Source organism: Spodoptera frugiperda, chromosome 8 (assembly GCF_023101765.2).
Source record: "Spodoptera frugiperda isolate SF20-4 chromosome 8, AGI-APGP_CSIRO_Sfru_2.0, whole genome shotgun sequence".
Classification (NCBI taxonomy): domain Eukaryota; kingdom Metazoa; phylum Arthropoda; class Insecta; order Lepidoptera; family Noctuidae; genus Spodoptera; species Spodoptera frugiperda.
Window position 1 is genome coordinate 9,057,379 of NC_064219.1, and position 15,935 is coordinate 9,073,313.

General features: G+C 35.0%; 1 protein-coding gene across 1 annotated transcript; it reads right to left on the bottom strand.

Moving 5' to 3' along the window:
• Positions 1–732: 732 nt before the first annotated feature.
• LOC118275561 (post-GPI attachment to proteins factor 6) lies at positions 733–14,959 on the bottom strand. The gene is made up of 4 exons (XM_035593569.2): positions 14,467–14,959; positions 11,727–11,975; positions 5,484–6,632; positions 733–5,242 (listed from the first exon to the last, which is right to left on the bottom strand). Exons 1-4 carry the CDS (start codon positions 14,750–14,752, stop codon positions 4,506–4,508), a joined length of 2,421 nt encoding a protein of 806 aa, XP_035449462.2. The 5' UTR covers positions 14,753–14,959; the 3' UTR covers positions 733–4,505.
• Positions 14,960–15,935: the final 976 nt, after the last annotated feature.

The following is a 15,935-nucleotide window of genomic DNA, read 5'->3' on the forward strand; positions in this document are numbered from 1 at the left end:
TATTAACGGGTTTCGTAATCAAATAGAAAGACCAGCAGGGCCCGATTCAGGGAAGGCGATCACTGCCGCCCATGGCAACACTAGAGGAGCCATCTATATTACGTAGAATATGTAGATATTTCAGTAGGCAGGTAAAATAAAAAGCAAGCTTCAGTTCATTATAAATTTATATTTCAATTCTAATAATCACATTTAGAAATTGACAACGAAAATATACTTATTATAAATTTTACAATCTGAAATAAACGATAATTCAATATAAATAGAGTTCCAAATTCAATATAATGGCATAGAACGATTTCATTTCTGTTTTATAAACATCTTGGTAACTTTTATTAATTTCTATGAAAACATGGCTTGTAAAAAGTCTATTTTAAAACAGTACTTTTGTCCAACTATAAAAGAAAAAAAAAGGAATTTGAGCTAAATATTTTGTACATACATTTTTGAGCTTATTAAAAAAAAACAACTGTCATGAAAACTAAAAATGGCGGAAATATTTAAATACTAAACAGTTCTTTGTACTTCCATGAAAGGTTATCTAACGTTTAAAAACGTTGATTTTCAATAAATTGTAAACATTTATTTTGTATAATAACTATTTCAGACCTTCGTTATATTACGGGGACGCCCGATCGGTTTCGCGTCCGCCCGGAGTCTTTGGGAATACATAATACAGTGACGTGAGTCGCATGGACATTAATTAAAATTTTGTTGTATTTATTTGACGACAAATACCTATCTACATGGTCAAATACTTGAAGAAACAAAATAAAGAGAATAAAAATGAAAGATTTTTAAATGTAGTCAAATGTTCACATTCTAGTAACCATTTGCATAGTTCTCTCGTCTAGTTATTAGTTTTAATATTTGAAATATCACAATGGCAAACCAACGTTTACATAAACTATATGTTTGTCACAAATATACAGAAAACATTAAACACTAAATTCCAATACATTTATACCTAATTTTATTTTTTTATCTATCTATTACATATAACATTATCTGACATGGTAACATTTTAGGTCGAACTATTTTAAATAATAGTAACATATACAAAAACATTTCTTTTTCTTATGTATAAAACAAGGGAATGTTTTAATAAGCGAGAAATTAATATTTTAAAACTTTTCCAATATTAAACAAGCTTAATAGATTTTCGACCTTATAATTTTGTGATAAAGCGTAAAATCTATTACATACTGAGTATATAACATGGATATTTTGCGTGAGCTGCCTATGCATTTCATTAACATACATATATATTAAATAACGTAAAACTTAATATGGTGTTAGACTAAAGTACCTATTTATTTCAGAATATTTTAACAAATATGTGATTAGAATATAATAATATCATATGGCATTTAAAATATTATGCATTATTAAATTATAAAAATAGTAATGGCATTATGGTAAGCGTCCACAGGTCCGCATCGTACGCAACGGACGAATCGCATCTAACGGATTGACTGCGTCCATACGATGCGGATCAGTGAACGCAGTTGTACGAGTTTCTGAACAAGACGAACTAAAATCCAATGCGTGCGATGCGTACGATGCGGGCCTGTGGATGCTTGCTTATCTTTAAATTTGTTCGCGCAGTTACATAATCTTTTTAACTACATATTTATAATAATGGCACATTATTTCTAATTTATTTATTTATTTATAGAAATTTCAAATGGACAATATAAGGCACCATTTCAGTATTTACAAATTGTATAGAGGACAACAGGTTATATGGCCAGTGTCACAATCATATACCAAGAAACAGGCAGCAGATCAAATACCTCAATCGATTATCAATTCTATTACGAAAGCAATTAAGTGGTAATTTGTAACTATCTCGTTAATACTCGCTGTGATACTGGACCATCATTTAGGATCTACTAAATAGTAAGGCGACCGCCTATTTAGCTTAACTTAGCTCTATTTCCATCCCTGTCTTCGTCATATGGTTTAACATATATGTGACAGAGATAGAAATATTAGCAAAGGATTTCAAATATAGTTGGGTCATTATAAACTTGTGAACTGTCACGTCAAAGGAATGTGACAATGCTGCACAACTAGCATAAGTGTGAGCGAGAGATCGGCGCTCTGATTGGCCGGCTCAAATAAACCAACCAATCAGAGCGCCGAACGCGCTCTCGTTTCGATTACTTTAAACGTAAAGCAATCTCTAGTAAAGGTCTCTACACTTTAGAACGAGCAAATAGCTTCACTAGAGGACTGACAGACAGACGTTATTAATATTATTATATTTGTTTTGATGTTCAAAAGTGCCTTCCTGGTCTAATTGAAATAAATAATTTTGACTTTGACTTTGGTACCGATAAAACTGACTTAAGACAGTTCACACGTTTGTAATGGCCCAACTATAGTATGAACACAAAGTATGAGTAGAAAAATATACAACATGATTCGTTATAGAGTGCAGAAAAATGTGCTTTCATAAGCCATAAACAAATAATAGACAGGTACTTCACACATTTTCCATTAATAGGCTAGTTTCCTACTAGTCAAATTCAATACTTTTCAAGAATCGTCAACGTCAATAAGGGTATGTTCTACGAAATATAGTGCATTATGACATCATCAGGTTTTTACGTCAAATAGCAGATTAATTTTTAGAAAATTTGCTAGCTACGAGTATCTATGATTTAAAGTGTGATGATTTTTGAATAATTTATTGTTTAGAAAAGTGGAAACGATTTATTTTTGACTGAGGAAATTACCCGCCCAATTGAGAAATAGTCAGAAATGCGTGCATTTAATTTCATGAATATGTGCATTTCTGCCTATTTAAACAATTATGTTACAGGAGCAAAAATTTTACATAAAATTTTGTAATAATTATATTTAACAGTCATACCTACACATAGGATTCACGACTGTAAACAAATGCGGTACCTAATTATTTCGTATTGTTCATACTTCGGTCGCATTACACTATTGATGACATAATCACAATATTTTTCCCAAAACAATTTACAGTAGGCAGGCAGTCAGTTTGTTTTAAAATGACATACTAAATTAACTTAATATACAAGTGTGAATAGTAACCATTAGTAGGAGTTTGCTTTAAGTTTAAAATCGAAACGAGAGCGCGTTCGGCGCGCTGATTGGCCGGCTCGAATAAATCAACCAATCATAGGGCCGAACGCGCTCTCGTTTCGTACTTAATTCAAACTCATACTAAGGGTACTAACATAAAATATTCCTAACGTGCAAAGGAACGAAAGATACACTAAGGAATGTTGGTAACTAAATGCAATCGATAGGAAGCAGCTTCATAAGGCATTTTAAACTTTATCTTAACAACATTAAAGTCTAGTTTCTTTATTAGTATTTCAACGTTATTGTCGAATTGTTTGGGGCGTGGATTATATTATTTTCTTTATAAATATTTCACCTTACAACTAAAGCGTTGAGGTGTCTCATGTAGTAGTTATGTTTATAGTATTATCACATCTATAGCTTAATGAAATATACACAATCTTTAAATTCATTTCTGGAATATTCCAGAACTTCGGTTTGTAAGGACAGTACTGGCAAGTCTCAATAATAAACATTATTTTTCAGAGGGACTATCGACTAGGAAGTCGGACCAAAGACCCTCTTACCTGTGCTATGTAATTATTTATAACACAGCATATTCCATTTGTTATTATAATAACTATCGTAAGACATACCAATTGTGTTAGAATATACTTATACGTATGCTCGACCAGTTTCAAGCCAAAACCAGGGCTCATAAACATGAGCAACAGATGTAACGGTGAAATTAGTCGAGCACCTTCGAATAATTACGTGAGAGAGACGCATATTCTAATTAATTTATATTTATTAACATTTAGTTCAACAGTAAAATAATTTGATCGATCCGTTATTTTAAATTAGTAGGAATGAGTACGTAACTTCTGGGTATATCTACCCATATCTTTCCTTAGTATAGTGTTCAGTATATACAAATATTTGAAGAGTAAATATCTATTTGGTATAACCATCACATTGGGTCCCAGATGGGGCACATATTGGACCACCAACGCATGCCAAACATTGGTCAACCAACGCCAACAATCACTGCTTTCATTTATATCACAGAGATATAGGAATGTTGGCCAACCAACATTGGCATATACGACCTTTTGTATCAATTCCATCGTCTCAACATTAGCTTAACTAGTTCACTATAAAAATACGCCATAGAAAAGTTTTGTATTGACACGAGACCTGTATAAAACAATCCTGTACTTCATTGATGACTAGTAGAAAAAATACTAGGTTATCATTTGTTCCTACGACTAATTAAAAAAAATCGCACCTCTCTATTTGTTCGTAGTTTACACTTTGGTAATAATAAAAAAAGAAACTGAGAATACTAAAGTATTATGCTACTTGTACTTAATTACAACATTGGTCTTACAATGACCAACTTTTATATTACAAAAATAACCCTTACGACTTAATAAATACGTCATTGTTTTATATACACATCAATCATTCGCTATAGGTGCTGGAGATCTACGGAATATACTAGGAAAAGGCAGTTTGTAGTAACCACTGCTCGGTAAGAACGGGTTGACGTCATTCGCCCGTTTAACATCGGGTAACAAGAACCCAACACTTAAAGCTATAATCATGTGCCACAAAGAATGCACAATTTTATAATTTTGTTCAGTTTGCAAGAAACCGTATGATACTAAACCTACAGTAACTAATATGAGACCTATAGGCATATGCTTAAAGAAATAGGACCTAGGGAACTTGAGACTCCTATGTTTTCTATAATCTAGGTACCAGGAACTGAAGACTATTGACGTACCGACTGCGACAGGGAGTAGGAAGGAGACAAAAGAATGCATGTTCCATGTTGTAAGTAGAGCTATAACTATTGCACCTATGAGTTGTAAAGAGGACCGTATCCTCTCGTTTACAATGCTCATGGCAAGTAAGGTTACCCAGAAAGACATGAGTCCGCAGTAGAAGTCTCCAAACTGGAGGATGTTACCTCTCATGATGCAGTAGGCGACTTGAGAAGGCGCGTCGCACGCGTGGTAGAAAGTTGAGAAGATCATGGTGAAGGCATACATCATGGCTTCCGTGTAGTAGAGCCGGATTGTCGCCACGTAGATTGAGAAGAAGAATAGAATGTTGCTCAGAGTTAGGAGCAGGACAGAAAGCAGCATGTACGCTCTACTGTCCATTCTTGAGCCATCAGAACAGTCCCAACCTGGAATTGGAAAAGAAATAATAATTTTCATAAGAGGTAATCTAAAACAAAGAATTTTTGAATGAAAAAAAATAGTAGGTACAACTCAACCCGGATATATCTGGATTTCGAACCGCAATCTTTTGCATGGTAGTCGCACTTACAGCTTAACCAATTGTATTAGGATATTTAATGGGATATCTGTTTTTTTTTTTTTTTTTTTTGTAATGCTAGTGATATATAAGTATTTGCACAAACTTACTTCCGTATCCAGAAACGCAAGAGCAAAATGACATCATCAGCGCTCCGAAGGTGTTAACCAAACAGTTGCCATGGTTACTGCACTTCCCAGAGATACAAGACGTAGAGGACACCGTCAGCACGGCGGTCGCGTTGCACTCCGTCGTACCAAGCCGAGTCTCGTTCCCAACTAGGGAGTCATCAAATTCCTTCTTCCCATCAGCATCTACGTAATACTTCGTGCCGTTAACCGCAGTACGGCAAGGACAAACACTCTGATCACAGAACAACCGAAGACTTATGTACCAAGTTCCACTATCAGGAAACGGAATAAACGTCTTGTCGTATATCGATTCCGAGTCCGTACTATTCAACACAAACAAAGCCGGCGTCACCCTATCATTGTATCGACAATGACCACTCTCCAATGGCACACTAGGGTGACCAATATCCATACATATCACGACCTTGAAAAACTGGTTATCCTCAGTAAATGCTAGCAATGTTTCCCTTTCTGCCGGCCTCCTATATCCCATGTAGTACTTAACACTCATAAGAAGACTCGCTGCTATTGATAAACTCCCTCCAATGTCTAAAAATTGATTAATTTTAAACCTAAACGTCTTTATCTCAGTCGAAGTTAGGTTGATGAGACTCGTGGTGTCTTGTATGTCTGTTGTGGGCACACCGTAGTCGAAAGTGAAAAATCGACCTTTGTCGTCTCGCATAAAGTCTATAACGGTGTGGTTGACCAGCTCGTCAATGTCTGTTCTCAAGAAATAGGACTCGCAGTCGGCGATACTGGATGTATTGCCATCTATAGGCCCTATATGGATGTAGTGCCAAGCGTTCGGGTGAGGGATGAACGTGATGGTTTGGTAATTGTTCGCTCTTGGGTCGAAAGCACAGTATATGATGTTTTCCTCCACTGTCGGTATAGATAGGGCCTGTACTCTAAAGAATAGTTCGTTGTCCCCTACGGAAGTGTTGACTATCGAGATATTGAGAGCGATTGGATCGACTCTGTCTACGGACATACATTTGAAGAGTGCGGGCAAGTCGGCGTAGTTTATCTCTGTTGCCCCATTGTAACAATCTATTAACTCTATGTTTTCATTGCGTTTCACTTGCAAATCTGAGTACAGTATAGTCTGGCAGTTTGCGACGAGACCTGAAATTGTAAAATTAAATGATTAGATTTTTTTAATCTATCGAAACAGTGTTGTAATAACGATTACAGTTAATAAAACATTACGAACTGTTTATTTCGTTGAAACGTGGCTACTATCTACGAAATCTGTACCCTTAGTAGCGCGTTCGGCGTTCTGATTAGCCAGCACAAATGAACCAACCAATCAGAACGTCGAACTTTTACAATCGTGTACATATGTACACGATTCAAGTGTCAGTTTTACAGACAGACACAGACATAAGTAGGAAATAACAATACATATTTTCCCAACTTTTCCTGCTATTGGAGCTAAAGCAACAATATGATTTAATAATATAATTAGGTATAACTAAATTTATTAAGAACGACCTAAGTTTGTTATTTTTATAGCACTGAAGTGACGTAACAAACAAGCTCGGCCCGTCTCGTTCGATGAAAAGGATATTTTCGTAGAATTCGAAGCCAAGAAGAAGAATTAGAATTAGAATTTTTTAGAAAGGATAATCATCTAATGACTTTTCCCGCATTGGGCGAGACAAGAGGTAGAGTCAGATTCTTACGTACTAAAAACCACCCCGTTCCTACTCCTACTTTTCGAGCCGGAGCCTCGGTAAACCTGCTAGTTAGTCCACTGAATATAAAATAGATAGAATTCGTAGCTCAAAGTCTGCAATACCACAGATGTTGTAGCAAGTATTAGATCTTGGGTAGACCCCAACCGACATGTTTTATAGGAATTTGATAATGAATAAATAGTATCTGTTCGATCAATATTATGCATACAATCTTTGACCTTTACGTTTCGCCGTATCTTATTAGAGGTCGTAGGTATCTTATTCTATATTGGTTTTGAATATTTTTATTTACTTTTTTTATGACGTAGGTAAACTGCATATTCTAAGTATAGTTTCCTACTTATTATTACTTCTAGTTTATTTGCTTTGAAAACCTGCTTCCTTAGTCGTCGCTATCGCTAGTGTGTGCGCTGACCAAAGCTCTTTGATTGAGGTTCCGGATCAAGCATTTAATAATGGACAAAAAGCGTCTATAACATTCAACATTTCCACGATCTACGTCATCAAAATTCCTTGTCACAATTAAAAATACATTAAAAAATAATAATACGACCAAGACAGAGACAGAATCGACCTAGAAATTGTATAGCACTACAATATCGCACACGATTCACATTAACAAGAGAGATAGAGACATAACCATCAACATACATACATACATACATATATAACAAAAGGTACAAAATAAATCTAAATAGCATTACTCTCGAAGCTTTTGTACGTATCATCACGACTGCATACAATTGTCACAGGATGTCGGCAGTCGAACAATCACGTAACGAGGTCACGCACCGGCTTGGGACGGGTTCACACCGTGTAATATCGAGTTTAAACTCATACTCATACATAGCCGTAGGTAAATAGAGTATAAACTAATAATAAAATTAGCGGTGAATGAATTTTGTGCGTGTAGTACTTCTCTATTGAATGAATGAAGGGTTACCTAATTCGATTGCTATCGCTGTAGTATGCAAATCATTGTTATTTTTTTTACACGTTTCGAGACATAGTAAACCGATTCCATTATGTTCATTTTATTATTTATTTATAAATTATTATTTATGTTGATTGATACATTATATTTTTTTATTGCAAAACATAATAGACGTATTACTCGCGCCTACAATTTTCGAAAGTTCCCTTCGGTTTCCCTAATTTTCTATCATCAGATCTTGACTTGCCGAAAATGGGACCTTGTCGAGACATGTCGAACAAAAAATGTCCACAATTGGGGGAATAATCGAGAAACAAATAAAGAAAATCCTCCTCCTTTTTTGAAGTCGATAATTAGAGCATCTCCTAGAGTAGTGGAAGAAATTCTCCTGGATGCTATATACTAGGCCGATTTCATTTTTATTAGGTCTCACGAATACTTAGGTCTGCCATAATTTAATTACATACTTTATCTTCTAATCTATTTTGTATTAAACAATAAATTCATAATAACTTTTCAAGTAACAACATCAGATAAGTAGGATTTAATCAGTGTGACGCGAAGAGGAAATCCTATTTCCTGTTTCTATGACGCATCTACAAAAAAGTTACCTGCTTTGCAAGGTAACAGTCATTTATAGCCAGGGATCTGCACCGCCAGAGACAGAAATTAATGAGGTTAAGATCGTACACGAAAAAGTGATGCAGAGGGGTAGTCCTAACCTTCAGCTCTGAGGAATACGATGAGAAGATCTTTGGAAGATCATGACCCGTGCTGTCATAATGTCGGGATGGGTTTCCATTTTTCATCATAATATTTTACAATGCGACAGTTTACAATGTTCAGCTCATCTCCCTCTCTTTTTTTTTTAAAGACTTTGCTCCACATTTGGATTTCCTCCTGTGTTGTGGGTGCGTTTACAAACATACAATTTCACATGCACATGACACCCAGACCCGGAACAACGATTTGTGGATCACACAAAGAATTGCTCCGTGCGGGAATCGAACCCGCTACACGTTGCACGGCAGCCAGTTGCCCAACCACCGCGCCAACCGTGCTCTCTCATCGTTCCCTCATGTCTGAGGATCCTGGTCAGCATCAGGGTTGCATCAGGAGCAGATGATCTGCTTCCAGCAGTTTCTGTCCAGCGCGTCTCTTAGAACCGTGTAAAATTTTAAGGACAAGTCCTTCACATGATCACTCCATTTCGTTGGGGAATGCCCGCGCGATCGCTTATGGCGTTCAGCCCATAATAAAGAGTAAAGATGTAAAGATGATTAATAATATCACACTAATCATATAAATAGGATATTTGGATCTTTATCCGTCAATTACGCTGAAACTACTGAACGGATTTTAATAAAATTTGGTATACAGACAGGGTATGAGCTGAGTTGGGTGATAGGATACTTTTTATCCGACGAGAACGCGGGCGAAGCAGTTGGCAGAAGCTAGTATGGTATAATTTTATCATTCAATAAATCTCAATGATATGTACATTGTTATGTTAAGCAATGTCGCGGTCACAGTTAGTAACTCTATAAATAAGTTATAACTAAACACGCAACTCTTTATATTATTGATATTTAAATACGTGAAGTGCTACATTCTGTTATACACACCTAACGAGGAAAAAAGATTTGCTAACAAATAACGTAACGTAATTTCCAAGAGCATATTCATATATATAAACCTAAATATTTATTCAATACAGTGTTTTCTATTCAATTTGCAGTGTTTTCTATTGACAATACGGTTCCTAGATCTCGTAATTGGTGGCAATGCAATCTCTATACTTACCTAACTATGGACACATTTTAAAAATAGTTAAGTAACGAACGATCTGGGATCTTAGAAAGACATAATCATTCGAATAACACCTGAATGAATACTAACAAGACACTAAAAGTCACTTTAGTCACCTCTCAATCACCATTAGTGACCACAACCACCATTAATGCGTAATAGTGGCAGTGGCCATCGATCGGCGCGTCTACAGCCCTAATCGATTTCAAGGCATTTTTAAATACTCGGAGAATTAGGCAGTTCCACCAACGGCGAGAAAACGACTAACCATCGGCTATCTCGCTCAAAAAACGTACAATAGATATACTTTCCGTGTAAACAAAAGAGATGCATATACAAACAGTTATCGTTGACTGTTCACACTGCCGGCGAGTGCTCGCTTCACTAGTTTGTCGCTGAGCGACAAGAGCTATGAAAGATAACACTCGCTCAGCGACACTCGCCAAGCGATTAGAACTTACGCCAGACAACAACCAATGGTCATTTTTCTATATGCGTATCGTACTGATGCGAGTAATCGCCCGCCTCACTCGCACATCGCTTATAGCTGAGCTACACAAATATCGAAACTATGCACTCGCGCTACGCGTCTCGCTAACTCGTTGCTAGGCTTTACTCGTTACTCGTTAATCGTTGCCGGTGGGACAACTACCTTAATAAAGTTAAATAATAACTAGCCTTTGGCTGGCATTTTGATTATGTGAGGGAAAATAATAGAACATTTTCGATGCTTTTTCGGTCTATTAGGTAGATAGGTCCATTCTATTCTAGATTTATATATCTTTTGAATACGGAGTACGGACAATGGACCTGACACGAGATCCTTCGGTCAAATTTACAATCACGCGACCAGCAGCGGAACAATCGTAGGTAGGGTAACTCCATACAGATAAAAACAATTTATCCTTATTAGGGACCGTCCGTAACCGTAATATATGTTCCATTACGCACACTTTGTCAATTGTTACTAAGTGACAATCGGACTTGCCCTGAAAGATAAGTCTGTTTTCGGACATGCCCTTTCTGTATTACAACATTTCTTATTGGAATATATACAAATTACACTTTGCCCTACTTTAGAATAGACGGGATTCAACAGTCTCTGGAGCCAGTCATCCTATAAAATAACGATGAAATGACATCGTAATATTCAAACATTCGTAGTTTTGTAGGAAATAATCAATCAACATTATGACAGATACAACAGATATTTATGTTTACCTAAAGCGCGTTTAGATAACGACAGAGGTCACGATATTAATAGGCCACAGATAATTAATTAAAAAGATCGTCCGGTTCGTTGTATTATGCAGTTTTTGGAACGTTTCAAGAAATGTTTAGGGAAAAGTTTTAGTTTAATTCATGGAATAGAACAGAACAGGATGTTTGTTATAATGGAGTATAAATAAATAAAATTGTTTTAATAACTAACTATATATTCAGCCAATAAAACTAGAGGTACTAAGCACCGCATTCGCGCTTTAGTTCGCGAAGCAGTCGTTGTCTACGATATCCACTATTCGCTGGTTAACAATCATCATCATTATCAGCCGGAAGACGTCCACTGTTGAATAAAGACCTTTCCCTACGTTCTTGACGTCGAATCGCAACTTGCAGTTCGTGGTAATTAACAATACTAAGTGAGAACTAATAATATTTCGAATCCGAATGCTTAATGGTCGTATTTGAAAAAAAAATTAGTCCAGGAGGTAAACTTATTTGCAATTGACTAGATACTTATGTAAAAATTTATGAGTGATGAGATCAGGCACTAACCTTGCTGTTCAACTTTTTGCGTCCTCGGATCCTCCCATTTTATGTATATCAAGGCGTACCAGTTTCCTGGCTTGGGATTCTCTATTGAATACGTTTTATTTCTGCCATCAGACAGCAGTTCTAGCGTATAAATTGGCTCCCTTTTCCCTGGATCGTAGAAATCTTTGGGGAAGTCGTACCCATCAGGATTAACCGCAGGGTAGGACCCGTGCTTGAGGTTTACGATCACCTCTTGCGGATCGCATGATCCTGAAATAAAAATAGGTCTTAATTAACATACTTACGTAAAACAATGAATTGGTTTTACTAAACCTTTTATCTACTTATTGCACAGATTTCGATAACGGTGAAAATTAATATATTTACATGTTGTGTTTGCTTAAATAAATAGTTATCGGATTTACCCAAAGATAACGTATTCGGTTGATAAAAAATGTTGGCTAATAAAATATTACGTAGCTCGAACAAATGACGCGTCCAGTTGAATATTTAATGTTTATGTCTAATGGCCTTTTCAAGTTGAAGTCCGCACTGACTGGTTTCAAAAAATCTATGGACTAAAACAGCCATTAACGCCGCAAGCGCCCCTAGCGGACATTTCCAGCACTATGAACTGAGTGTCTTATGGAATAGTGTACAAGACCTAAACTCCAGAAAACGAGCAAGATCGTTTACCAGCGACATTCAATTAATTTGGTTAGTTTCATGAAACAGCCCACGCAAGCTCGCTCACTTACAACAACGACAAATTACTTAGATTGGACCAATTACTTGGGTATTGAATTACCCTTAGCTACACTTTATGTAGGACACTACCCCATGTGAGATAGAAAGAAGGCCCATTATATGGCCCAACATATTTCTAACTAACTTTTCTAAATAATTTTGAAGTGGATAAACAGTGAGTGATCACTGAATATTATTGTTTTAATACTTAAATTCTACACACATGTTTAAAGGCCAACCAATCCAGAGCGCCAAATGGGCTATCGTTTCGTTTTCGTTCAACGTAAAGCAAACTCGTACTAAGGGTACAGGTGACATTTCTTAATTGAATTCATTAGCAAATGACCTTTCGGGGAAAATGGATACCGTCATAGTGGCATTAAAGAATTCTTCAGCCAATATGGAAAACATTAGCTTGAAATACATCCTTACTAATATAATAATAATATGGAAAAATTTATCTTTCTCATCGCAATGGGGTAATTTTATGACATTATATACGTGCCAGAGATAAAAAAACTGGAAAATGGTATAGGCTACGCTTTTCCTTTCACCACACAGGCAAAGCTACACTATTTACAAAGTTTATCTCAAAAAACATTAATCGTCTTCAAGCACAAATAACATGTCATATCATGAAGTAATGCAGGAAGTTTTCAATTACTCCAAGACGAGACGATCAGTTAACAAAGCATAGCAACTGGACGGACACTCTGACAATAAGTGCATTATCGTAGGCGTGAGGTTTGCATCATTCTCGAGGTGATGCTAAATTAAATGCATTGTGTTAATCAGCGCTGAGGCTATGAAATTATATTGTGTATGCTATGTGGAGACAGAACTGGTATTAATACAATATGGAACAGATATTATTCTACTGCCCTGTTTGGAAATGATATGGAAACTTATTTTGTTATCTTACATATCTTATAGCTGAAGAGTTTGTTTGTTTGAATGTGTTTATCTCTGGAACTACTGGTCCGAATTTAATAATTTTGTATATGTTGGATGGTGCATTTATCAAGGAAGGCTATAGGCTATAAAACAATGTGCTACAATCAATAGGAGCCAAGCAGGAATTGTGTTCCAAAGTAGCTAGTTTTTAATAAGGTTTCAATATGATTTAAATATATATTTTTTTAGAAAGGTAGTACACTGTTAATTTTTATTTAACCATGGAAACAACTACTGTAATACTTGCAAATTATAAGTACCTATTATTAATAAATAAAGCTCTTTATTAGGTAATTTATTGTGTACTACTTTGGTGTTACAACAGGAACAAGTTTATCCAATTGTATATTGACACTACAATAATTATGTATAATTTTACTTCTATAATAGAGTTATAAATTATAATTTATTAAAGCAAACTAAAACTATTTATAGTAGTTCAAGGGAAAAAGGTTAGCAACTAGGTACTTCTATGAAATATCTACATAGTGTATCCTTTTTTTATTATAATTCTAAAACTGGTACAAAGCAGATGACTTGAATGACTGTTAGTAATGGTTAGCAAAATATAATTTGAACTCTGTATTCAGTAGTGTAGAGTTCAAATTACATTTAATACACTTATTATATCCATTTTACCTTACATTTTGAACTAAATTTTTTTTTTAAATTAAACCCATATAATATTAATAAGGTGAAATTTACTTGAACATTTTTTTTAACAATTAGTCACTCCATAATTTTAACTATTTAATAAATTTTAAATATTTGAGGTCACATCAGACAGCAATTAAATTTTTAATAGAAATAGATTTCATTATGAATTATAAAACTCTACTTAACTAGGTATATGTGATAAGAAAATAAATGGAACTTAATAATAAAATTTTGTACTTACCATTAGTTAAGTCAAATATTATAGGCTGTTCCCAAAGACTTATACTTATCATTAATTTAAATTTAATATTATTTATACACATTCCACATGCAGTAACATTATTCAGCTTTTAAGTATAGTTTTCAAAGCTTATATTAAAAGAAAAGTTAGCATGCCACCTACCAATGTTATTTAAATGAAGCTCCTCAGATTGGAAGGTGAAGCGAGCGTCGGTAACATCCCTCATAACAGGGTAGAACACAACAGAAACGGTGCGGTAACTTCTAAACATATATACATCGGTGGCAACCTGCCTAGTGACCAAATGATAATCATCTAATAACACAGTTCGTGTTTTTGTTAATTGGTCCAGTATCCTCTTCCTGGTCTCCTCATCTTCTGTCTCTTCAGTACCAAAAATAATATCGGTGCACACAAATAATAATAAAAGAAATTGGCAAGCTCTCATTTCGACGATTAAGCCTACCTGCCTACAACACGTCCCGATTTGTAGTTTGAAACATTAACAGAAACCAGGAGGATATCTAATTTGTATCACAATTTATTTATTATTCATTAAATATTTAGTTCTTTGATCGTTTTTCACGTTAACTGCGAACACATCCGCCGCAGATGTGCCGATGGATAACAACGAACTCTTAACTTCTACCGCACAATAATCAATCAACAAATAATTTGTCAAACTTGACATTATCATATGTCAATGTCAAATAAATGTCAGTTACCTTTTTTAGCTAGGATACGAGTCTTTTCAACTCTTTTTATGTAAATATATCAAAATTATAAAGTTTTTGCTTTCAATAATATCACCACTCGACGTTAATTAACAATACTAAAGTAAATAATAGAAGCTGATTGAATAATTTTGTGATTTTGTTGTTTGTTTGACGTATGAATGACTGATTTGACAGCAAATTGACCGACTATTGAATGAATGAACTATTATCAAAATGGTGTTGTCATTGTATTATTTTTCCCACAATTTTGGGAATTTGACTACAAACAACAGGGTTTTTTTCGAAATGGAAAACCAATAGTTGCCTGTGTACCAGTTATTTACTCAATTGAAATACGATCTGTATAAATATTATATTCCTATTAATTTTACTCTAATTTGTTGGTTACATTTACAATACAACACTTACAATTTATAAAAGGGGTAAGTAATGACGAGTAATCATTACATTAATCGATCTTAATCCAATATCTATGGGTCGATTTTAATTTTTGACATAAACTCTTTAGAATTAATTTCAAACATCGATTTTATCTAAAGATTTTTATGTCTCTCTGATAGTATTTTTGTTTTTTTTTACGGAAACAAAAACTTTTGTCGTTTATCGTTTATTATTAATATCGTGAAACGTACCTAGAAGGTACGTTTTATTCTTAGCAATGAAGTAATTGGCTCCCACGTTGGCGCTCACAAGAACTTAATTCGTTGTATAAAAGTATTGTCTTCTCATTTGCAAAAATAAAAAAAGACGTATCTCATATTTTTTCATTGTCCAACTGAGGGGCTGAATAGCTTTTCATGTTTAAACCCCATTATTATCCCGATTCCTATATCTGATTTATAAATATTGTTCATTACCAATATGGTCTAAGTTGACTGTCAAATCGTTATCGCC